Source organism: Polyergus mexicanus, unplaced genomic scaffold, assembly GCF_030449975.1.
Source record: "Polyergus mexicanus isolate NDT 795.1 unplaced genomic scaffold, iyPolMexi1.0 SCAF_14, whole genome shotgun sequence".
Lineage (NCBI taxonomy): Eukaryota > Metazoa > Arthropoda > Insecta > Hymenoptera > Formicidae > Polyergus > Polyergus mexicanus.
In genome coordinates this window covers 3,115,651-3,139,474 of record NW_027223334.1, presented here as the reverse complement: position 1 = coordinate 3,139,474, position 23,824 = coordinate 3,115,651, and the positions used below count along the sequence as shown (strand labels likewise).

General features: G+C 31.5%; 2 protein-coding genes and 1 long non-coding RNA gene across 11 annotated transcripts; 1 reads left to right on the top strand and 2 right to left on the bottom strand.

Annotated features, from left to right (window-relative positions):
* Positions 1-880: 880 nt before the first annotated feature.
* LOC138939231 (proteasome activator complex subunit 4B) lies at positions 881-12,908 on the bottom strand. The gene is made up of 13 exons (XM_070306867.1): positions 12,443-12,908; positions 12,205-12,345; positions 11,335-11,500; positions 10,847-11,245; positions 10,166-10,314; positions 9,678-9,997; positions 7,621-8,620; positions 7,102-7,375; positions 6,330-6,713; positions 5,669-6,235; positions 4,000-5,580; positions 3,676-3,897; positions 881-3,530 (listed from the first exon to the last, which is right to left on the bottom strand). Exons 1-13 carry the CDS (start codon positions 12,706-12,708, stop codon positions 3,387-3,389), a joined length of 5,613 nt encoding a protein of 1,870 aa, XP_070162968.1. The 5' UTR covers positions 12,709-12,908; the 3' UTR covers positions 881-3,386.
* A 2,413-nt stretch (positions 12,909-15,321) lies between these two features.
* Positions 15,322-21,707, top strand: Cdk9 (Cyclin-dependent kinase 9). Of its 3 annotated transcripts, none has more exons than XM_070307192.1 (8): positions 15,322-15,347; positions 15,721-15,959; positions 16,888-16,972; positions 18,819-18,909; positions 19,384-19,550; positions 19,949-20,187; positions 20,299-20,446; positions 21,322-21,707. In XM_070307192.1, the coding sequence occupies exons 2-8, from the start codon at positions 15,853-15,855 to the stop codon at positions 21,628-21,630; spliced, it is 1,146 nt and encodes a 381-aa protein (XP_070163293.1). In that variant the 5' UTR covers positions 15,322-15,347; positions 15,721-15,852; the 3' UTR covers positions 21,631-21,707. The 3 variants fall into 3 exon arrangements, with proteins under 3 accessions (XP_070163293.1, XP_070163295.1, XP_070163294.1); XM_070307194.1 differs by having other exon boundaries at positions 15,332-15,348; positions 15,754-15,959; XM_070307193.1 differs by lacking the exon at positions 15,322-15,347 and having other exon boundaries at positions 15,864-15,949.
* Positions 19,772-23,688, bottom strand: LOC138939425 (uncharacterized). Of its 7 annotated transcripts, none has more exons than XR_011447846.1 (5): positions 23,044-23,564; positions 21,926-22,095; positions 21,361-21,577; positions 20,282-20,426; positions 19,772-20,203 (listed from the first exon to the last, which is right to left on the bottom strand). It is a non-coding gene; the product is annotated as an uncharacterized lncRNA (long non-coding RNA). The 7 variants fall into 7 exon arrangements; XR_011447849.1 differs by lacking the exon at positions 23,044-23,564 and adding an exon at positions 23,617-23,688 and having other exon boundaries at positions 19,773-20,203; positions 21,926-22,037; XR_011447848.1 differs by having other exon boundaries at positions 19,773-20,203; positions 21,926-22,037; positions 23,044-23,179.
* Between the last annotated feature and the right edge of the window lie 136 nt (positions 23,689-23,824).

Sequence of the window (23,824 nt, the reverse complement as noted above, 5' to 3'; positions counted from 1 at the left end):
GCGACACGCGAACTCGTATTTGAGATTTGGTCATGAGAATTATATAAAGCTTGCAAAGAGCAATTGACAGGAAATTACAAATGTACAGCACGAAAGCCTCAAATAGTATAGAACGGTGAACTATTTTTAATATTAGATTTTTAATATTGGCAGTAAATAACAAAACATAATTCTAATTTATATTTAAATTTTAAAATTTGCTCCTTGAAACATACGAAAAATATCCCTAACATATCCTATAAAAATCCTTAGGATGTTCCACAGGATCTCCCTGGATTCTCCAGAGGTTAATATACGGCTATCGTTTACTCTTCTTCAGGACATCCAGAGGAGATCTGAGGATTACAATGGGATATCCTGAGAATATCCTACATCTACATGTATGTCCTGGATGCCCTTTGGACGTCCTAAGGATATCCTTGTGCTGTCTGGGTTACTTCCCAGACAGCACAAAACATCCTCAGGATCATCCTGAATATGTCCAGGACGGTTCAGGACATTTGTAGGATGTTTTAAGATATATTATTATAAATATATTTATAAAAATTTAATATGCATACATAATTATTTTTAGTTGTGTCGGCTATTTTATATAATTTAGAAATCTTAAGTATTATAATAAGTATTAATGTCCTATAAATGTCCACTGGATAACCCCTGGATGTCTGTAGGATATATCTGCCCTGTCTATTATATTGGATGTCTTTTGGATTTCCAGAGGACATATACATGTACAATTAATTGTTAACATTAATTTCGTTTAATATTAATAATTGAATTTGATGCGCACATTTTCATATATCCAAAATTATTATTTATTTAATATTTTATGAGAAATGTTACTGTTCGCAACATTCCAAAAACTTTACAAACAATAGTATTCAACCGCTAGTTTGTTTGTTTACCGCTATGCGACACGCGAACTCGTATTTGAGATTTGGTCACGAGAATTATATAAAGCTTGCAAAGAGCAATTGACAGGAAATTACAAATGTACAGCACGAAAGCCTCAAATAGTATAGAACGGTGAACTATTTTTAATATTAGATTTTTAATATTGGCAGTAAATAATAAAACATAATTTTAATTTATATTTAAATTTTAAAATTTGCTCCTTGAAACATACGAAAAATATCCCTAACATATCCTATAAAAATCCTTAGGATGTTCCACAGGATCTCCCTGGATTCTCCAGAGGTTAATATACGGCTATCGTTTACTCTTCCTCAGGACATCCAGAGGAGATCTGAGGATTACAATGGGATATCCTGAGAATATCCTACATGTATGTCCTGGATGCCCTTTGGACGTCCTAAGGACATCCTTGTGCTGTCTGGGTTACTTGTTACATTTCGTTTCATTATGGCAATGTTACAGTTATATATTTGTGTTTGTTGGGCGTGTATCATATCAGATAGGGATAGTGATGAACTATAGTACGATTGTCAATCTTTGTTTGATATTATTTTTTAACAATCGTAATTGCAGTTTGGTACATTAAAATTATATTATTTTTTTTCAATTGTACCAAGAATATAATAGCTATAAGATAATAATAGCTTTTCATAGCTATTATTGGTTTATTACAAAATACACACGTATTAATAATATATTACATAAGATAAATTTTTTATAATGTACAATATACAGGGTGTCCGATAAAGACTGTGCGAACGCTTGTGAGCAGGTAGAGCACAGTAAACTGAACAGAAAAGTCCTGTAACATTTTTTTCTATAACGCTTAATAAAGAAGTTATTATTGAATAAAATCTGCCAATCAGCTCCGACCTTTAGCCGCACACCTGGCAGCTGGCAGTGTGCGTGAGCGCTCCGTTGCTACGGCGACGCACACTATCAGGCGGGTGGCTCACCGATGTGCGTCCGGCTAAAAGTCGGCGCTGATTGACCAAAATTTACTCAATAATATCTCCTTTATTAAGCGTTATAGAAAAAAATGTTACAGAACTTATCTGTTCAGTTTACTATACTCTACCCGCTCACAAGCGTTGGCACAATCTTTACCGGACACCCTGTATATGTATATGTTACATGGCCACATATTTTCAAAATTTTAACAATTGTTTTAAAATATAATTCTGGTTTAAAATATAATTCTCAGACAAAATATAATGTATATAACAAAAAGTATTATAAAAAATATATGTGCAGATGTCTGTGGAATCGAACAATTTAAACATAATATATATGCATATATGGTATGTATATATGCAAGTATAAAATTCTCAAAGAATGGGCGCCCGTTAATCTTGCTGTTGCATTACTACATTTTTAGACCGTATTTCGGCCGTAAAGCGATATGCTAGAGGAACAAGGATAGCACGCGATTGTCGCTCCTTGTTTGACATTATCTCCCAACCGCATCCATGGCTCAACGTATCGGTGTGCCTTCACGGACGCTACACACATACGCGATGAAAGACAGACAAAGATGACGCAATCATCTTTCCTTGTCACGCGGCCAGTGTGCAACCACGGAATATTCCTCATATTCTGCTGTTAGCTGTACTTTAGATACAGATGTGTGGAAATTCGTAGTCTTCGTCTTACATCTCGAAAATTTAATATTTTTTCATGAAACTTGTTCTGACGTATTCTTTATATTGTTATAATTAGTCGTACAGAGTCGGATTTTGCAATTTAGCTTTCAAAAATTTATAATAAACACAATATGAATTCTGGAGCAACTACACCTGATCTGCGAGTAGCTGTATGTTGTTTCTCGGTATTAGAATTTTTATTTTGATCATTTAAAAAAAAATAAAAAAAAACTCTGTACGTCTAAAAAGACGATCCTGCTGAATACGAATATCATCATTAGAATCCGGTTTTCTCTTTATTTTGGCTGTAGAACGTAGATTACGAATTCGTAATTCACGGCTTCCCGCGAGAGGTTTCTATTGTCTCTCCTGTCGACCCTTAAATACTTTAAATATCAAACTATTGATCACTGACGTCGTAGACGTAGATTATAAATGATTAAAAATAGACGTTATTGAATAGTGTTCTAATATCACTCTACTTGGGTTTCAACATGTAAAAAGTCATTCTCCCATTCTTTTCAGAAACACTGAGAAATTTTTCAATTACTATGTTTACAATGGTTAAATAGCATGTCAACATTAGACACTGGAAGAATCATAGCAAATGTGACAGCGATATAAATAATAACTCAAATGTTATTTGATTTTTAATGAATATACTATATACTTTTTTGCAGGCATGATTTGCATTGTAATTAGTGCTTTCATTATCACTTTAAGTATTATATCCAAAATTGCTATATTGTATATTAAATTATAAAATTTAATCCCTGATCTCTCTTTTTCTCTCTTTCTCTGATTTAATCCCTGATATTCTTCTTTCTCTCAAGCATAATGCGACGGTGGCATTGTTAAATCTTGCAAGACAGCCAATTGTTCTTCTGTAAAGTGTTGCGCATGACCATTCATGCCTGTCCAGCCATCATAATGTGTTCGTTTAAAATCACTCAGAGTTTTTCTTATTGTCATCTATAATTCAGATATTTATTACAAGCAAACTGATTATATCTCATTAGTATAATCATATATCCAAATTGAACAAGTGCAAACATATATGTATACATGTAATAGGGTAATATTTAAAGAAAAATATCAAGAAAAATGACAAAATTACCGGTATAGGTTGCGGATCATTCATATGAAAACCGAGATGTTCGAAGACTGAAGGCACATATTTCGGCACATCATACGGATGGGCGCGAATGAAAGCGCATAGTCCAAGTACACCTGCATGACGTACGCGTATCGCATCGACCTTTTCTATATTTCTCAACGCTTCATCGGTCTGGCTATTTTTTTTGTGCAACCGCGTCCTCGCCTTTCTTTTGAATTCCTCCTAAAAACATAAAACATATCTTAACTCTTGAACTTTTTTAGAATGCTAATGCGATTATTATGTGAGACAAAAGCTTTAAATAACAACATTTTAGCAACTTGCCAATAGCTTTTCTCCATCTGCGATGAACGTGCAATGCAACAATCCGCCTAGTACCAGACTGGCCTTTTCTCTGACCTCTAAACGCTCATCTTCTAATAAGCGCAGAACAATATTTTTAACGCAATCGATCCACGATACATTACTAAGAATTATACCCATGTTATGAAAGACTAATACTTGAAGGAATTCCAAGCTAGTGAATCTAGCAGACCACGACGAATGCTCGGACATCGCCTTCACTGCAGTTAATGCTATTGACATAACCTCTGGCAATGTAAACGCTTGTGCGAGCGTTGCCAAGGTACATAAACATAACTTATTGAGCTCTTCGTCCGCTTCTGAACTTTCTAATTGACATATAATCGGAAATATCTCATAAAAGCCTGATGTCGCAGCATACTGCGAACGGGATAGACTACCTATAATCCATTTGCAGATAGTTTTTAACAATCTCTTAGGAATTTCTTCTTCCATCATGGATACTTTCTTTAATTCATCGAATGAAACATTAGCAACTTTTTTAAATAAATTTTTTTCTTTATCTGCACCATTCAATTTGGTTACATCATCGTCCTCTATAAGTTGCTTCAATTTTGGTATAATTTTATCAATCAAAGTTTGCATTTGCGGAATTGTAGTGTCAGACGAGCCATGCGGATATTTTAGATCGGCATCGAATATAGTAACCAGTACTGATCCTAGGCGTTCGCGAACGTTTTGAAACGGATTAGTCAATAATCGATTTTCCAGACGCACTAATAGACGTTGCAGTAACTCTGTGACTCGCCACGACTGCTGATTCAAGGCCCCTTGCAGTACGTAAAGACGACCGCATTCTACAAACGAAGATTCCGAGTCTTTCAGAGGCGGTTCTTCCATCAGGCACTCTAGTAGCCAGTGGTGCCTATTTGGATCTCTACGTTGTTGTGCTGTCGCGAAGCATATACCCCAATCCACGACAGTTTCCTCTGTTAGATTCGCGATCGCGGTTCTTATGATGGGCAATAATTCTTGCCACATGTTACACACCATCTGAAATGGCCAATGCTTGGCACCTCTAATAATTCCGGCTGTGATTTCCGCGGCGCATCGTTGGCTGCTCTCGTGCTTGTCCGTCACCAATCGCTGCAAATGCGGCAAAAAATGTTTCAAGTGGACGATCCCATAATTGCGAAACAAGCCTTTAAATAGAAAACATCTGGACGCATTGAATTTGTCTTTGCCCTTCTTCTCTTCCAAACTGAGATAACTTATGAATTTCTCAATGTTCTGTGGATTGTCAAAGAAGAGATGGATTTCTCGCTCGCAATCCGTTAGCTTGCGGATTTGCATATCGAGACACGGCTGTTGAGACGAAGGCGCATATACTTCCAAGATTTTCGGCCAGACATAATAGCCCACGTACGGTTGATGAACGTATCTAGATTCATCCCATTGCTCAGTGGTCAGCGGACGAGTCTCATAATTGTATTGAAGCCAAGAGTTGTCACTTCTTATTCCAGGCGTGATATTTTGAACTTCTAATCGCTCCTTTTCCTTTAATACGTTCTTGTTGGATAGACTGCATATATCAACTGTCACCTTTAAGTAAACATTTTAATGTATATATATCCACAATTTATATAAATAATTGATATTTATTGTACAAAATCTAATAAAAATTGCATACTTTTGGATGTTTTCGCTTTTGTTGTTTCAACATAAATACCATTATTTTAATAGCAATCTTTCTTTCTTCTAAGGAATCATGTATAAGCGCTTGCAAGAAATAACGCACTATTTTTGCGGAATAGATTTGATTTGGATGAACCAAATCCCGTATAAAACTCATCGCCATTAATTTATGCCGCCAGTGTAAAGATTCTTCAAGTATACAACGCAATAATTCATCAAGCAAACCGGTATATGCCATTAGATTAGATTCACTGAGTTGCTTTAAGTTTTGCGCGCCCTTTTGTATTTCAATCTCATTAGGCTGCGGCAGTGTCGGTTGTGGAAAGTTTTTCCACAATATGCGCGCAACTATCAGACATCTGTCGGGTATTTGGAGTTCGATCGTATTCATATAAAAGCATTTGCTTATAATATTTACAACGTTCTCTTTCAACCGAATCACAGAAAGTTTCTCGGATGGCTTGGAAAGGACGATGGCTGGCCACAATGATTTCAATATACTCCAGTCTCTCTCTGTAATAATGGGAACATGTTGCGGTCCGAGCAGCATATACAGAACACCCTATTTTCAAAAAGTTTTAAAATTTAATGTGATATTTTTTCAGCAAATCATTCTTATTTAACAGTTAGTATTTTTATAACTATCTTAAACTAACCTTATATGCATCGTGATATTCTTCGGTATCTTTTGCTAAAATATCGATAAGACGAGAAACTATAAATGTATAAGAATATGGGAAATTTTTGAGAGCAGAGAAGAGGCTAGCTTGAGCTTTTGAACGCACGTTTGCGTATCTGCTTATCGCCAGCGTGAATAGCTCCAACATTATTCGTTTATGAGTCTCCGTTAATGCGACTGATTGCGCGAGTATTCGGAGCTCATGCTGAATATCACAACGTTCCAATATCAATGGACCCATTCGGTCCTTGTTTCCTATCAATTTATCTTCGAATATCCTTTTGGCGACTTGAAAAGTTTTGCGTCGTTCATCGTATGATTCGCGCAATCGTATTTTTCCCAGTAACAAACTAGACCAAATCTGCAATTTAAATAAAATATTTTTGAAAAAGTGATAAAACACAAGTTTGGCTAATTTGAAAAATCTATGGCATAGCATTTTTTCCACAAATATATAAAGAATATCCTTCGAAATACTGTATTTAAAACTTTTACTTTAATAAGTGTTTAACAAGAATACCAGACATAGCACCCTCCGATTTCGTCGAGTCTAACATATATTATAGTCCTACCTTCCCACCAGCCCATGATAAAATAATACGACCCAACTCTAAACATTCGCGAGAAAAACGCATTTAAAAATTTATGTTTCTACCATATGTACCAAATTGTAAAAACATGTGTGCGCAGAACACACATGCATAAAAGCATATATACATACATGTATATACATATACGCATACACGCACCCGTATTAGTACAAAGAAACTCTTTGTATTGTCTTCTGCATTTTCAAGCATCGTCTGTTGGACTTGGCTCATAATCTCAGCAAGATGATGCCTAACATTGCTACCATCAGGCATTGTAACATGTCCACTAATTCCATATGCAGGCACTATAGATACATTCCACTCTAAGGAAGATTTGACTATTTCAAGTGGTGCTTCTGTCCAAACTGGTAGGACAGATTCGGAACCTCTAATAATGCTGCATACAATGTTTAAACTGACAAACAACTCCTCCCTACAATTATATATATTTATATATATATATATATATTATTTATATGATTATTTACCTATATGTGCATGTGTTATTATTTGAAATTTAATCTAAACATTTTATATAAAAAGGATCAATATACATTTTACATGATTTTGTTTTCTATTTGTAAAGTAATCTAGATTACATGTGCTTTTTATTATAAATTCAAATTCTGTAGGTAAATTCAAATATAAAATATTGAAATAAAAATTGTATGAACTGACCTATTTAGGACTCTAGAATTTTTGCAGTATCCATTAAGCTTATCAATTTGAATTGTCAAATATCTTGAGAATATTCGTTGTACAGCAGCAATCTCTTCTTCACCAGGAATATACCATTTGATGCAAAAGTTATCAATATTTATGCTTTGACCCCAATCTCTAATATAAGGATAGTTAGGATCATTGTAGTCTCTTTTGCTGGATTTATACTGGCATGGAGTGATAGTTGATAATGACCAGAGAATACATTTTAATAAATGGCAGGCTAGTTTATTTCCGTCTGTCGATCTTAAGAGTAGAACGCGATCGAGGACCTTGAGCAACGTGTCTATATGTGGTATCAAGTTATTTCCTGGTGTATCGACAATCGCGGACAATATGAGCATAGCATGTAGAAGACGATGATCCAAGTTCTCCTCCTTCAGCACGTCCTCTTCCTCACTAACAAGCGGTAAAATTGTTTGCGTAAGTACAGGTACTAGCGCATGCAGTGTATCACGTCCATTAAAGCGAGAGAAACTCTTGCACACGACCGCTGCCAATTGGCCTGCAACTTTTGTCTCAAGAACCCGTTCTGTCATGAATGTACGTAATTTATGCAAAGCACTCTCGAAAATCACGTCACTGGTCTCCATCAAAAGTGTCGTGCATACGCCAGAGAGCGCTGTTTCCGCAATCGACTCCAGTTTGCTCTTCAAGTCACCGTCGCGACTTTCGAGCCGCACGCTCTCCAACGAACTGGAATCTATAAACATAAATACCCTGTCCAGAAATTGCAATATAAAATCTTCGAAATGCGACGTCGCTTCGCAAATCATCCTTTCATCCTCTGTCATAATCGCAGTTGATCTAGAGGAATCCACAATGGGGATTAGCGTAGCATAAACGGAAATAAATCGGAACGTAGCAAAACATTTCCTAATGTCATTTGGATCGATCCCAGGTAATGATGAAAACAGCAATGGTAGTACATGCGATGGTCCTTCTGAGAACGTGTAACCTGTAGAAGACGAAGATAAAATTATATATGTACATGAAAAAAATGAATGTACGGATGAGAAAAAAGTATTGGACCGGTAAAATATCTCAAAAGTAAGGCATTTAAGAAAAAAATGTTACATACAAAAATTGTATGGTTTCAACAAATGCATCAAACAGCGATATCAATTTGACCTTGAGCACAATAATGAAGGAAATCTCAAGGTCAACTTTAAAATCATAGATGGAAATCCTCATTTTTTATTTGATATTCTTATAACTTATATTAAGAGCTTTTCAAAACATTATAATAAAGTTTCTTTTCATTCAATATTTTCCAAATTATGAGGCTTGAAAGATACAGTGTATACTTATAGCATTAATATTACTCGAAGGTAATTTTTACATGACCTTAACAATGCTATAGTCACATTAACATTGCTACTTAATGCCATTTAAAACTCTACAACTTTTATTTGAAACATTTTTTCTCAAAAATGCTTTATTTTCGAGATTTAAAAAAATATTTCAAATAGAAGTTGTAGGGTTTCAAGTGATGCATTAAATAGCAATGTTAGTGTGACTTTTAATAGTATTGTTAAGGTCACATAAAAATCACTTTCGAATAATATTAATGATGGTATTCTCTATCTTTCAAGCCTGATAATTTGGAAGATATTAAATAGAAAGGAACTTTATTATAGTGTTTTGAAAAGATAAGCTCTTAAAACAAGTTACAATAATATCGAATAAAAATGGGATTTAAGATTATTTAAGATTTTAAAATTGGCCTTCAGATCTCCTTTATATCTATGCTCAAGATCAAATAGATACTGCATTTGATGCATTTGTTGAAACCATACAATTTTTATACAATTTGTATGTAACATTTTTTTCTCAAATGCCTTGTTCTCAAGATATTTTACCGGTCCGATATTTTTTCCTCTCCCCGTATATAGTGTATAAAAAAAAAAAAAAAAAAAATTAAAGTAATAAACAATATTCTATTATTTTGATTTTGTTAAGTTGTTTCTGAATATATCTTTGCAATATATATCTATAGATTGTTAATTTCATACCTGTGTTTATATTCCTAGAACCTTGCACCATTGGTCTGGCAACAGCTACCATACAGATCATCGAGGCTGTGAGTTTATGCGGTTCGGTCAAGGAATCGAATGTAGAATACATTCTTTCTAACATATCTGGTATTACTAAATTCGGTCTCATAGTAGCAAGGTACTGTAAAGCATGGCAGGCATCGTTTACACCAAATTTACTGAACATAGCTGTCATAGCTACAGGCAACATATTTTTAACAAAGGCATCGACATCACTATCAGTTAATTTGTAACTGTCGGGAATTGAAGTTTCCCATGTTACCTTGGCATATCTTTCTCTAAAATCATGTAAATACATTTATTTAATTGAATATCTTAATAAAAATATATTTTAAAATGGGCTACAATTGTGCTGGGTTGGAGGAGAGAGAGAGAGCTCTATAGAATAATAATATAAAATAATATAAATATTACAATCAAAGTGCAAATATTAAATATTTACATACTTATGTAAGCGTAAGATGAAATGATATGGAAGTTTGATAAGAAATTCTTTTAACTTTCCCAACCATCGTCCAAAATTGGCTGGATAAAAATATGTCTCCATAGTTTTTAAAAATTTTTCCAGATACATCTGTGCGCTTGAGCCATTTCCCTGTACGAGATATATGTACACATATACAGTATATATGAGTAAATGTATATATGCAAGAAATAAATATACAGAGTAATTTTAAACAAGTGTAAAAAAATTTTAACAGAATGTTTGTGGGGAGAATTATTCAGAATAAAAATTATCATATGAATATAGGTCTTCAATACTTACATAATTACAGAAGTTTTAAAATTTTATTAGTCATAGTAAGATCACATGTTTTTGATACAATGTAATCTTTAGAAAATTAGAACAAAACAGAAAAATATTAAATGTTATTTATTTTCAGTTTATTTTCATAATAAATTCTTAGAAAATGCTTCTTGAGCAAATTTTAAAACTCCTGCAAAATTATGTAAGTATTGAAAATAGGACTTATGACATTTTTTACTCAGAATAACCTTCCAAACAATCTATCAAAGTTTTTTCACACTTGTTCTGAATCAATCTACACATACATACACGCACACACACACACACACACTTTAAAAGAATATATCTTATTATTCACATACTAATCAAGCAATATTACCAAAACTGCTACTATCCATATAGCTATTGGTGCTATTTCTAGTTTATGATTCTTGCTGTTTTGGATCTGCTTGTATGTTACTGGCAAATTTAAGCACCGTATAAATCTGGTGAACATCAAGGGGAAATGTGGTTCCCAGTCAATGTATCCAATATTGTGAGTTGCTAATCTTGCCATTAACCACATCATATTATTTTCCCATTGCGGCGCATTGTGACACACTTTCCACATAGTCATAAATTCATCAAACCACAACTGATGTCCGATAGAATGATGCTCAGGAAGTAGTTGCAATGGTAAAAAACATTCTAAAGTCTGAAGACTTGTACACATTGTCGTACTATCAAAAGGACAGAATGTTGGTCTTAGCTCATCTAATATTTCTTGCGTGGCATTCAACTGTTGCAACAATATTGTTAAATATAGAATTAGTTACATGCTGAATCTGATAAAAGGGATGCCTCTTTTTTTAAAAAAATTATTCTTACAGGGAAATAAATTTTTACAGAGCGAATCATGCAATGTAATATATTTTTCAACCATGAAGGTTGACGATATATTTCTGTTGAATTCTCTTTTTTTAGGGGACGTATTATTTCATATAAAGGTCTCCATGCAAGTTCCAGCTCATCAGGATTAATTAATTCTTTTTTCCTAAAAAAAGGAGATTAACTATATAAATAGAATATCTACAATATATCTAGTGTATACGCATTTACAAGGTGTTAAAAAAAAGAGTATAGGACTTTAAGGGCAGATAGTATTCAAGAAATGAAGAAAAAAAATTCTAATAAATATGGATCAAAAAATTAATTATTATAGTCAAAGTTATGAACAATTCTTCATTTTGGTTAAATAAGTGACTTACTTACTTCTGGTGCTCTCGCATGACATAAAAACAAACATTATGACAAATTACATCAGAGAATACATAATGCCTGTCAAATAGTTAGAACAAAGCTGGGAATTTTTTAAAGAATTCGCAATTCTGTGATATAAAAATGTAAAGCATGTATGAAAATAAGAGCAAGACATGTAGAAAACCTTCTGTAAACTTCACAGTTTAAAGAATTCTTTTTCTTTTCTTCTTTTGGAAGAACAAATTTTTTTTTAGATGAAGAAATAATAATTCATTGTTGAAAAATTGTTCATAAGATCGACAATATTAAATTTTTCGACCCATATTTATTAGGACTTTTTTCCTCTATTTCATAAGTACTATCTACTCTTAAAGTTCTAAACTCTTTTTTTTAACACCTTGTATACAGTATCTTTTGAAACTATTTTAGGTATCAGACAGTACAAAAATGTTTAATGTACAAACTAAATTTACAATGTTCTTTAACTCTATTCCTTACTTCAGCAGTAGAATTAAGGTAGTACCAAATTTGTTGATAAGATTTGGATCTAAATTTGGTATGGTAACAAGTTCATATATCAATTTTACGAAAGCTATATGATCTTCCTTACTAAACTTCATCCCATATAGTTTTATATATCTAGAAGACAATTCAAAATCAAATGTTAATATATAAATTAGTGTGATATAGTATGAAAAAACGTATGATATCAAGAGCGAAGCTACATATTGCTCACATATTTAATCTGCTTGTCCAAAAAACACATCCTGGCTTGAGTTCACGTAACATGACTGCACGTCCTAGATTTCCTTTAATCTGGGCAAGCCATACTCGCGATTCCACATCGAGCTTCTCCGCGTATGGCAATAATTTATTGTATACTAACTCCTTTTGTGGTCGAAAGCCTAGATCTGTTCTGGACAAAGGTTGCCTCTGCGGATTGTCCTCCTCGCTGCGATTGCACTCGTCAATTATCATCTCGCTTTTCATGCTATTTAACATCGATGACAAGCGATCAGAACTGATTAGATCCGATTAGTCCAGTTCGACAAAGCGTCTATGAACAGTGTAGTATCACGAGCGTGGTTGAATCAGCAATAACTTGCTTATTCCTGTTCATTTCTATCGAGTCATGTTTTTTATTCCTGGAGCCATGTTTGTTACGTCCAAGCTGAACTCAGCTGAATTTTACGAAGAAACATAGATATATTATATATAGGCTGCATACCAATATTAATTGTCTGTACTGAAAATATATAGTTTATATCACGTGCACTATAGATTTTCAGTGCAGCCAGAGAAAAGCCTGAGAGGGGCCACGCCGGCGACGCCGGCGTTTTTCTTACGATGTTTTAACTAGCCGGTACAGTGGCGCTAACTGGATCCATTTTATGGCCGAGCGGAACTACATGGCCAGATCCACTTTCAGCGCCACGGTAAAACGACCGAGTGGTTCATGTCTCTGCTAGATCCATAATTATGGATCTCTCAAAAACAATGGTGTACTGATATACATATTTCATATTAAAAAAAAATATATATATAAAAAATAAATATATTTTTGAGTGAAAATGATAAATTTTACGTTTTTTGTAAATATTTCAAAAACTATTAATTTTAAAAGGGGAGCAATTGTGGATTCTGACGGAGAATGCAATTAATAATAAGGAGCAATCGTTTGAGCTATTAATTATTAAAAAATATGAACTTCCAGCGCCAACTAATTTCCGGTGTATCAAACTATCCATTGCCCAGACAGCACAAAACATCCTCAGGATCATCCTGAATATGTCCAGGACGATTCAGGACATTTGTAGGATGTTTTAAGATATTATTATAAATATATTTATAAAAGTTTAATATGCATACATAATTATTTTTAGTTGTGTCGGCTATTTTATATAATTTAGAAATCTTAAGTATTATAATAAGTATTAATGTCCTATAAATGTCCACTGGATAACCCCTGGATGTCTGTAGGATATATCTGCCCTATCTATTATATTGGATGTCTTTTGGATTTCCAGAGGACATATACATGTGCAATTAATTGTTAACGTTAATTTCGTTTAATATTAATAATTGAATTGATGCGCACATTTTCAGATATCCAAAATTATTATTTATTTAATATTTCATGAGAAATGTTCGCAACATTCTAAAAACTTTACAAACAATAGTATTTAACCGCTAGTTCGTTTGTTTACCGCTATGCGACACGCGAACTCGTATTTGAGATTTGGTCATGAGAATTATATAAAGCTTGCAAAGAGCAACTGACAGGAAATTACAAATGTAATTATTTTCTATCAGTTCAATTTCTGATGCAATCCCAACATAGGGAATTCAGAATATTAGATTTTTAATATTGGCAGTAAATAACAAAACATAATTTTAATTTATATTGAAATTTTAAAATTTGCTCCTTGAAACATACGAAAAATATCACTAACATATCCTATAAAAATCCTTAGGATATTCCACAGGATCTCCCTGGATTCTCCAGAGGTTAATATACGGCTATCATTTACTCTTCCTCAGGACATCCAGAGGAGATCTGAGGATTACAATGGGATATCCTGAGGATATCCTACATGTATGTCCTGGATGCCCTTTGGACGTCCTAAGGACATCTTTGTGCTGTCTGGGTATTGTTTGTAAAGTTTTTGGAATGTTGCGAACAGTAACATTTCTCATGAAATATTAAATAAATAATAATTTTGGATATCTGAAAATGTGCGCATCAAATTCAATTATTAATATTAAACGAAATTAACGTTAACAATTAATTGCACATGTATGTGTCCTCTGGAAATCCAAAAGACATCCAATATAATAGACAGGGCAGATATATCCTACAGACATCCAGGGGTTATCCACATTTATAGGACATTAATACTTATTATAATACTTAAGATTTCTAAATTATATTAAATAGCCGACACAATTAAAAATAATTATGTATGCGTATTAAATTTTTATAAATATATTTATAATAATATCTTAAAACATCCTACAAATGTCCTGAACCGTCCTGGACATATTCAGGATGATTCTGAGGATGTTTTATGCTGTCTGGGTTAAGTTAAAGATATTAAAACAAAGTGAGATGAGATTAGTCTATTTGTTTCTCTAAAATATATCAGTAAAACATTAACATCTATCGCTCAATATACAGCAGAATAAAAGTTAATTAGTTCAGTGGCGAGGATCATAATTCAAATTTCAATCTTCAATGCATTGGGCGTTTTCCAGCAAGGTACACAGATGACAGTACTATACATTGCCTGCGGTCGGAACGACGCTAGAAATGCTTCGAGCGTTTGATTGACCAATCAGGGCAAAGAGATTAAAGATTTCTTTATTCTAATTGGTTAATGCAATGCTTCGAAGCATCTCTAGCGTCTTCTCGACCGCAGCCTGTGTAAAATTCTTTAATATGATTGGTTGTTGCCCTTAGATCCTGCCGGATCTAAATGTATAAACCAAGCAAATTAAAGAATTTTATAACAGTTGCAAAACTGCTTTTTCTGTTCAACGCAACAATTCTCATTCCAGATTCTAGTAAGTATAGAGTTCAATGAATATTTCCTACAACTTCTGTTGCAGCCTTGGTCGAGTACGGACGTGTTCACGTTAAGGTGGGTATACACTTAGCGAACGAACACCGAACGAACAGCGAATGCAAACGTTCATTATTATCATTCAGCAGATATATACGCCAAAACGAATGCGAACAGAACGTTCGATTCGCATTCGGCTCGATTCCCTCATGAAGCGGTACATTTCAGCGGACAATTCGTGCGAGAAAAACGTTCAAAACGTTTCGCATTCGCTGTTCGTTCAGTGTTCGTTCGCTAAGTGTATACCCACCTTAACGCTTGTGTTCTTTGGACCTTATTTTTGAATTTTATTTTCTTCTAAAGAGGAATTTCTTCTGTAGCATCATATCAGTAACTCGCATCTAAATAAAATTTCTGGTACTAACCCATAACTTGATCTCTACAACATTAGCACTATTTATATTCATCGACTTGGCCGTGTGGGCCTGTGTATCTCAAGCCCGGTGCCATTCACAAGAAGAAGAAGAAGAAGAAGGAGAAGAATATTTACAATTGTTTCAAAAAACTACGTAATGCAACAGCAATGAATACGAAGGAAAAAGAGAAGTACATTGAAGAATTTGATTTTCCATATTGCGATGAATCTTCGAAGTATGAAAAAGTTGCAAAAATTGGCCAAGGTACTTTTGGGTAAGCATAATCTTTTTTAAGGTTATGTAATAATATTATTAAAAGGCTTTTGTAGTTTTTATAATTTATGTAACATTTTTAATTCAGTCAAAAAAGAATTATATATACAGGGTGTATCATAAAGACCGGATCAACGCTTAAGGGTAAATTCTTGAGATTATTTTAAGATGATTTTTTTTCTTAGCAAAAATATCGAAGTATTAATAATTTCTGTGTTATAAGCAATTCAAAAAGAAGAGCTTTTTGCAAACTATACTTTATAGAAAGTTAAAACTATATTTTTTATTTAATTTCAGATAGAGTTTACTTTAATAGAGAAAGAAAAAATTTTAATTTAAGGTTTAGTTATAAAGATATATGATGGAAAGATTGGAAACTTGCGAAAAATGATAAATAACCTCTCTCAAAATTTTTGCTGAAGAGAAATCATGTCCAAATCATCTACAAATCTCAAGAATTTATCCTTAAGCGTTGATCCAGTCTTTATGATACACACTGTATATATAATTATTTTTGTGTATGCGTATGTTAATAATCAACTTTAAAAAAATAGATATTTACATAATATACATTATTATAATTCATTATATGATATATTTTATATTATTTTGTAACATTATTTAATAGGATCACGCACAATTCTTATGAGAAAATCGTTTTCAATTTGCTTGAATTTGTGATATGTTGTAGTTCTTTTATGTTCCTGATCAAAAATGTCAAGTTACAGAAACTTTTTATGTCCAATTTCTGAATTATTTGGATATACAAGAAGTGTTGGAACCCCTTAATATTTCGAAAAATACGAATTTTTCAGAAATATGAAAGAAAGATTATATATTTATCTACTGTATTATAAATGTGTATTAAATATATCTAATTCTTTATATCTAATTTTATATTATATATAATATATTTGATTGTTTTACAGAGAAGTGTTTAAGGCCAGAGACAAGAAAACGAATAAGAAGTTTGTTGCAATGAAGAAAGTATTAATGGACAACGAAAAAGAAGGAGTAAGTTTATGTTATACAGGGTGGTCCTGAAATCAGAGATTGGATTGAGCTCATAAGGATGAAAGAAGTTCTCATAAATATTAGTCCAAAACCACATCCTTCAGGAATTATGACTTATTTACTTATTAATACCTGATTCAGAAAAATGGAAGACCATAAAAGGAAAAAAACTTATTTTTATTTATAGAAGTTGTTGAAAAGGTTCACTGCTAACTAAAACACACAATTCCATCCGCCTAACCATTGACTGTCTAACATGCCCAAAGATTCCTGGCGTATATCTTATAATTTTGCAGCTGTTGATAATGCAATCTCGTAATTCTTCTATATTGTACATGTTTTGAATTCTGAAGTGTTGCCTCCATGCAGATCATTCGATTAAGCTACTTATTGAACACATTAATTAAAAAAATACAAATCATAAGTAAGCACAAATCGTAAGTATGATAAAAACTTTGAAAGTATTTATTCTTCGAAATTGATAATTAAATGAGTCATATCTCCTGAAGGATTCATTTTTAGATTAATGTTTACAGGAACTGTTTTCATCCTTATGATGAGCCTAATCCAATCCCTGATTTTGATTAACTATTTCAGGACCACTCTGTATAACATATTTCAATCACAAATAACTTGTAATTGTGATGTTTTATTAACACAAGGACAAAACTAATTATATATTCCATAGTATTCTTAACGCTGCATACAATTCCAGTTTCCAAATCATGTCACAATTTTGAGAAATTTCCAGTTTTAGTTGCAAGAAAGGACTACCTTTATGTATTTTATGTCATATTATAACTATAATATGTGATATATTGAAAAAATTTTATTGCAATCAAAATATACATTGTTTCTTTTTTTAAAAAATAATTTATTATCGCATTTGTTATTAATTTCTAAAAGTAATATATTACCATTATTCATATTGTAGTTTGATGTTATTCAAATAATAATGAGTCGTAACAATTTTCATTACTTTTTCTAATGTTAATATAAGATCAAATTAAACATTCAAAAAATTTACATTTGGAATTTCATATCATATTAAAATATAACAAAATTGATAATTTTGAATCGTTATTGATGTAAAGTGTATAATAATTTTGATAGTAATAGTTTATTTTGAATAAAAAATAACTTAAAAAAAGTTATAAGAAAACTGTTTTAGGATTTTTGAATGCTGCTTTTCTTGTAATTTTAATTACAACTTCTCAAAATTATGACGTGATAGAGCAATTTGGTATCGAATTCAGCATTAAAGAGAACTATGGAAAGTGGCTAGCCCTTTTTTTTTACTGCAATCATTAAAATATCAGATTATTTTCATAAAAATATTTTTTAATTTATTTTAAATAATGATATATATACAAGGTAAGACATTAAAAAATATGTTACAAAATGTTTTCTCTGAAACTTGGTATTTGTCATACAAAAAAAATGTTTTAGATAAAATTTATCGGATTTTGAAACAGAAAAAAATTGATAACCTTAAATTTTAACTAACAATAAAAGCATTTTTTGTATGAAGGTCAACCAAGTTTTTTTAAAATAAAATTACTCTAACTTTTTTATATAAATCGATTCCTCGCATGTTTGGTGTAAAAAATTATAAAGGTAGGATTGCTAAAAATTGAACAGTTTATCGAGATATTTTATATTTTAATCTGATATAATTTTACATAAACTATGAAATATCTCATGAAATATTCATTTTTCGATTATCTTACCTCAATACTTTTATGCACAAAATAATGAGAGGAATCAATGATTGTAAAGAAAACAATTGTTCTCACGAAAAAATATAAATATGCAACTAGCAATTATATATAAAATTTTGTTACAGTTTCCTATTACAGCGTTACGAGAGATAAAAATATTACAATTGCTGAAACATGAAAATGTTGTCAACCTTATAGAGATTTGCAGAACACGAGGTAAATGATACACTGTTTTACAATTATTAATAAACCATAAATATGTAGATGTACACATTTGATATTGCGACAATATCGCGTCGTTTTCTACTATGTTATGTAACATATAGTATTTTTAATATGTATATATTTACAATATTATTTTTAATTTAGAAATAAATTTTCTTTTTGAGAGTTTTTAATATCTTCTATTGTTTGTGAATGAGAAAATAAAAATAAAAATTCAGTTTGCAAGATTGATTTTATTCCTTCAGAATAAACTTGTAACAAATAAAAATAGTATTACTTATCGAGACACTTTATTATTCCAAATTATTTTATAAATGTTCGTCCTTATTTAAAAACCTTTCTTTATAAAAATAATCATTATTAGATATCTAATATATTGATATTAAACTAATATAGTATTATTAATATAATATATAATTTAAAATTTTTTAATATAGTTAATTTTTATAATATATATGCTTTCAGCAACTCAATATAATCGATACCGTTCTACCTTCTACCTAATATTCGATTTCTGTGAACATGATTTGGCTGGCTTGTTGTCAAATGTTAATGTAAAATTTAGTTTAGGGGAGATAAAAAAAGTTATGCAACAATTATTAAATGGTCTTTATTACATACATAGCAATAAGGTAAGAAATTATTATACATATTTTATTTTTTGTAAGTATTTTAAAAATTTATAACAGAAACAGATTATATATTTAATAAGAATATTTGGTTATTTTATAATAACCAACATCATCATCATTATCACCATATTATTATCATTACTACTATTATTATTATTACTATTACCACTATTATAATTAATTAATCCATTAAAAGATAATTACATTATATTACGTTAGATTACTGAATATATAATCGAATTATTCTTTAATGGATTAATTTATTATGATAATAATAATAACAATAATAATAATAATAATAACGATGATAATGATGATGATAATGCTAGTTATTGTATATTATTATCATGATAAAAATAATAATGATAAAAAATAATGTATTATTTTATATATCATAGATTTTACATAGAGATATGAAAGCTGCTAATGTCCTAATAACAAAGAATGGTGTACTAAAATTAGCTGACTTTGGCTTGGCACGAGCATTTAGTGCAAAAAATGGTCATTCAAATCGTTATACAAACAGAGTTGTTACTCTTTGGTACCGGCCGCCTGAACTTCTACTCGGTGATAGGAATTATGGACCTCCTGTCGATTTATGGGGTGCTGGTTGTATAATGGCAGAAATGTGGACAAGGCATGTATTACATTCTCTGTAAATATATCTTGCATGATGTATGTAATTGTGTTATTTTGTATATAATTGTATAATTTTATATATTTTAAGATACTTTTTATGAATCCACAGATCTCCTATAATGCAGGGTAATACTGAGCAGCAACAGCTTATATTGATCTCGCAATTATGTGGCTCAATAACGACTGAAGTGTGGCCTGGAGTTGAAAACCTAGACTTGTTTAACAAAATGGATCTTCCTAAAGGGCAAAAAAGAAAGGTAAAAAGTCAATAAAATTCTTTTTTGTGGATGCATGTACATGCAGTGACTATAATAACATTAACATGATAATAACATTGACTTTTAATTTATTTTTTGAGAATTAAAATATATAAAAACTTATACATACATTACATTATATACTATATTAAAATTAATAATATACAATACATTAGGTTCTAATAAAAGCAAATTTTATAGAAATGGTATTATAAAGCATTTACAAATAATTAATATTAATAATTATTAACGCGGCTATAAAAATCTAGTCATCAAGATAGAAAGAAAAAAATTTAACACAAATTGATATGTAAAAAGCATAGTATTATATTTGGCGCGTATTTGCAACTTACCAGTAACTAACAATATATACCCTGCTTCACTGCTCAGTATAGCGTGATATCAACCAGATAGATACCAAAATGGCTAGCCACACCTCTATCACAAATTACTAACTACGCGAAAACTTTATGGTACACATTGATACATGTACCAAACGATCGTCAAAAATCGCCTAATACTATGCTTTTTACATATCAATTTATGTTAAATTTTTTTTTTCTATCTTGATGATTAGATTTTTATAGCCGCGTTAATAATTATTAATATTAATTATTTATAAATGCTTTATGATACCATTTCTATAAAATCTGCTTTTATTAGAACCTAATGTATTGTATATTGTATGACTGATTTTAGTCGTATTACTAGTACATTTATCTGCACCTTTAAATGTGACACTCTAAATATGCTTCTAAATATGAGCTCAGAATAAGAGCCTATGTTTTTAATTTTATATAATAAATCTTATCTCTTAAATAATTGTATATTTTTATTTTAATAAATTTCTGTAATTTTAATATGATTTTATATAGGTGAAGGATAGATTAAAGCCATATCTGAAAGATCCTTACGCCTGTGACTTGCTGGACAAACTTTTAATTCTTGATCCTAGCAAAAGATGCGATTCTGACTCGGCCCTCAATCACGATTTTTTCTGGACTGATCCAATGCCATGCGATCTCAGTAAAATGTTAGCACAGCACACTCAAAGCATGTTTGAATATCTGGCACCACCGAGACGACCTGGTCACATGCGTCATCCGCACCATCAAGTACCCGGAGGACCAACTAAGCCGAGTTCCAGTATGGCCGATAGCGGATATCAAGATCGCGTTTTTTAATACATTTTATTTCAATATATATAATGTTATATTTTATATGTATATATGCACATATATAAATTTTATATACAAAATTATCATGTAATTATAATTCCATCTTATGCGATGTTGCTTTAGTATAATTTTAATGTAGTTATTAAAAATTTTTTTTCTTTATGTATATACAATACGGGGTATCCCAAATTAAATAATAACCCTTGATAAAACTCATAAACGATTAATGTTAAAAAAAATTCAATTTAAAGAGGGATATAAAGAGAAAAATTAGGTATAAGTTATCACTATTTTATCTCACCATCGCTTTATATTTTAGCACATACATTATAGCAATATTGGATGCATCCAAGAACAACCGTTGAGTCGAAGAAACAATCGTCTTATTAATACTCGACGTTGATTTGTTGGTTCTAGAAGTAAGAATCAATCACATTTGATTGCTATGAAACGGTTGTGTCTCCTGAGGGCCTATTACGGTTTTTGAAACAAAGTGAAAATTACAAAAGTAAGAAAATTCACTAGAATATCTACAATTTAGATTGCGGTCGGGAAGATGCTAGAAATGCTTCGAAGCGTTTGATTGTCAATCAGAACAAAAAGAGTAAAGATTTTTTTATTCTGATTGGTTAATGCAATGTTTCGAAGCATCTCTAACATCTTTTCGACCGCAGCCTTAATTTGTCGAAATCTAATAAATCTGTTTATTTTTGTAATTTTCATTTCGTTTCAAAGACACATAATCGACTCCCTGAACAGATCCATTAATCTACATAGGTTGCGTTCAAGAAGTTGATTGTGTATCTTAAAACAATGTAAAAATTACAAAAGCAAGTAAATTCACTAGAGTATCTACGATTTTATTTGTCAAAATCTAATAAATTTGTTCACTTTTGTAATTTTCACTTTGTTTCAAAGATATACAATCGACTACCAGAAACATCACCTGTGTGTACCCAGACAGCACAAAACATCCTCAGGATCATCCTGAATATGTCCAGGACGGTTCAGGACATTTGTAGGATGTTTTAAGATATTATTATAAATATATTTATAAAAATTTAATATGCATACATAATTATTTTTAGTTGTGTCGGCTATTTAATATAATTTAGAAATCTTAAGTATTATAATAAGTATTAATGTCCTATAAATGTCCACTGGATAACCCCTGGATGTCTGTAGGATATATCTGCCCTGTCTATTATATTGGAGGTCTTTTGGGTTTCCAGAGGACATATACATGTGCAATTAATTGTTAACATTAATTTCGTTTAATATTAATAATTGAATTTGATGCGCACATTTTCATATATCCAAAATTATTATTTATTTAATATTTCATGAGAAATGTTACTGTTCGCAACATTCCAAAAACTTTACAAACAATAGTATTCAACCGCTAATTCGTTTGTTTACCGCTATGCGACACGCGAACTCGTATTTGAGATTTGGTCATGAGAATTATATAAAGCTTGCAAAGAGCAACTGACAGGAAATTACAAATGTAATTATTTTCTATCAGTTCAATTTCTGATGCAATCCCAACATAGGGAATTCAGATATTGGTTTGTTTAGAAAATATTACACAACTCAAACCCGGGAGCCAAACCTAAAATATTCATGTACAGCACAAAAGCCTTAAATATTAAAGAACGGTGAACTATTTTTAATATTAGATTTTTAATATTGGCAGTAAATAACAAAACATAATTTTAATTTATATTTAAATTTTAAAATTTGCTCCTTGAAACATACGAAAAATATCCCTAACATATCCTATAAAAATCCTTAGGATGTTCCACAGGATCTCCCTGGATTCTCCAGAGGTTAATATACGGCTATCATTTACTCTTCCTCAGGACATCTGGGAGATCTGAGGATTACAATGGGATATCCTGAGGATATCCTATATGTATGTCCTGGATGCCCTTTGGACGTCCTAAGGACATCCTTGTGCTGTCTGGGATAATACTATAATATCGGATGTACCCGGATGGGGAATCGAAACACAGCATAAGACTAATTTCCACCGAAGTCGTCAATCCGATTCTGTTGCGGTACGCATCAAATTTAACGTACTGTTTCCATTGAAAGTAGAATAGAAGCGAAAAAGATTGATATTTTAGTAGAGCCAACTTAACTTTTGCTTGTGAATATAAATAAACATAATTCTTGACAATTTTTTTTGTTAATTTTC

What these genes read in the sequence shown, in the direction of transcription:
- Cdk9 (XM_070307192.1), top strand. Translation starts at nt 15,853, where the DNA reads ATGAATACGAAGGAAAAAGAGAAGTACATTGAAGAATTTGATTTTCCA. An exon ending in ATTGGCCAAGGTACTTTTGG is followed by an intron (nt 15,960 to 16,887) that starts GTAAGCATAATC and finishes ATTGTTTTACAG; the next exon opens with AGAAGTGTTTAAGGCCAGAG. An exon ending in TGGACAACGAAAAAGAAGGA is followed by an intron (nt 16,973 to 18,818) that starts GTAAGTTTATGT and finishes ATTTTGTTACAG; the next exon opens with TTTCCTATTACAGCGTTACG.
- LOC138939231 (XM_070306867.1), bottom strand. Translation starts at nt 12,708, where the DNA reads ATGTTAAATAGCATGAAAAGCGAGATGATAATTGACGAGTGCAATCGC. An exon ending in ACCTTAATTCTACTGCTGAA is followed by an intron (nt 11,501 to 12,204) that starts GTAAGGAATAGA and finishes TCCTTTTTTTAG; the next exon opens with GAAAAAAGAATTAATTAATC. An exon ending in AATTCTAGAGTCCTAAATAG is followed by an intron (nt 7,376 to 7,620) that starts GTCAGTTCATAC and finishes ATATAATTGTAG; the next exon opens with GGAGGAGTTGTTTGTCAGTT.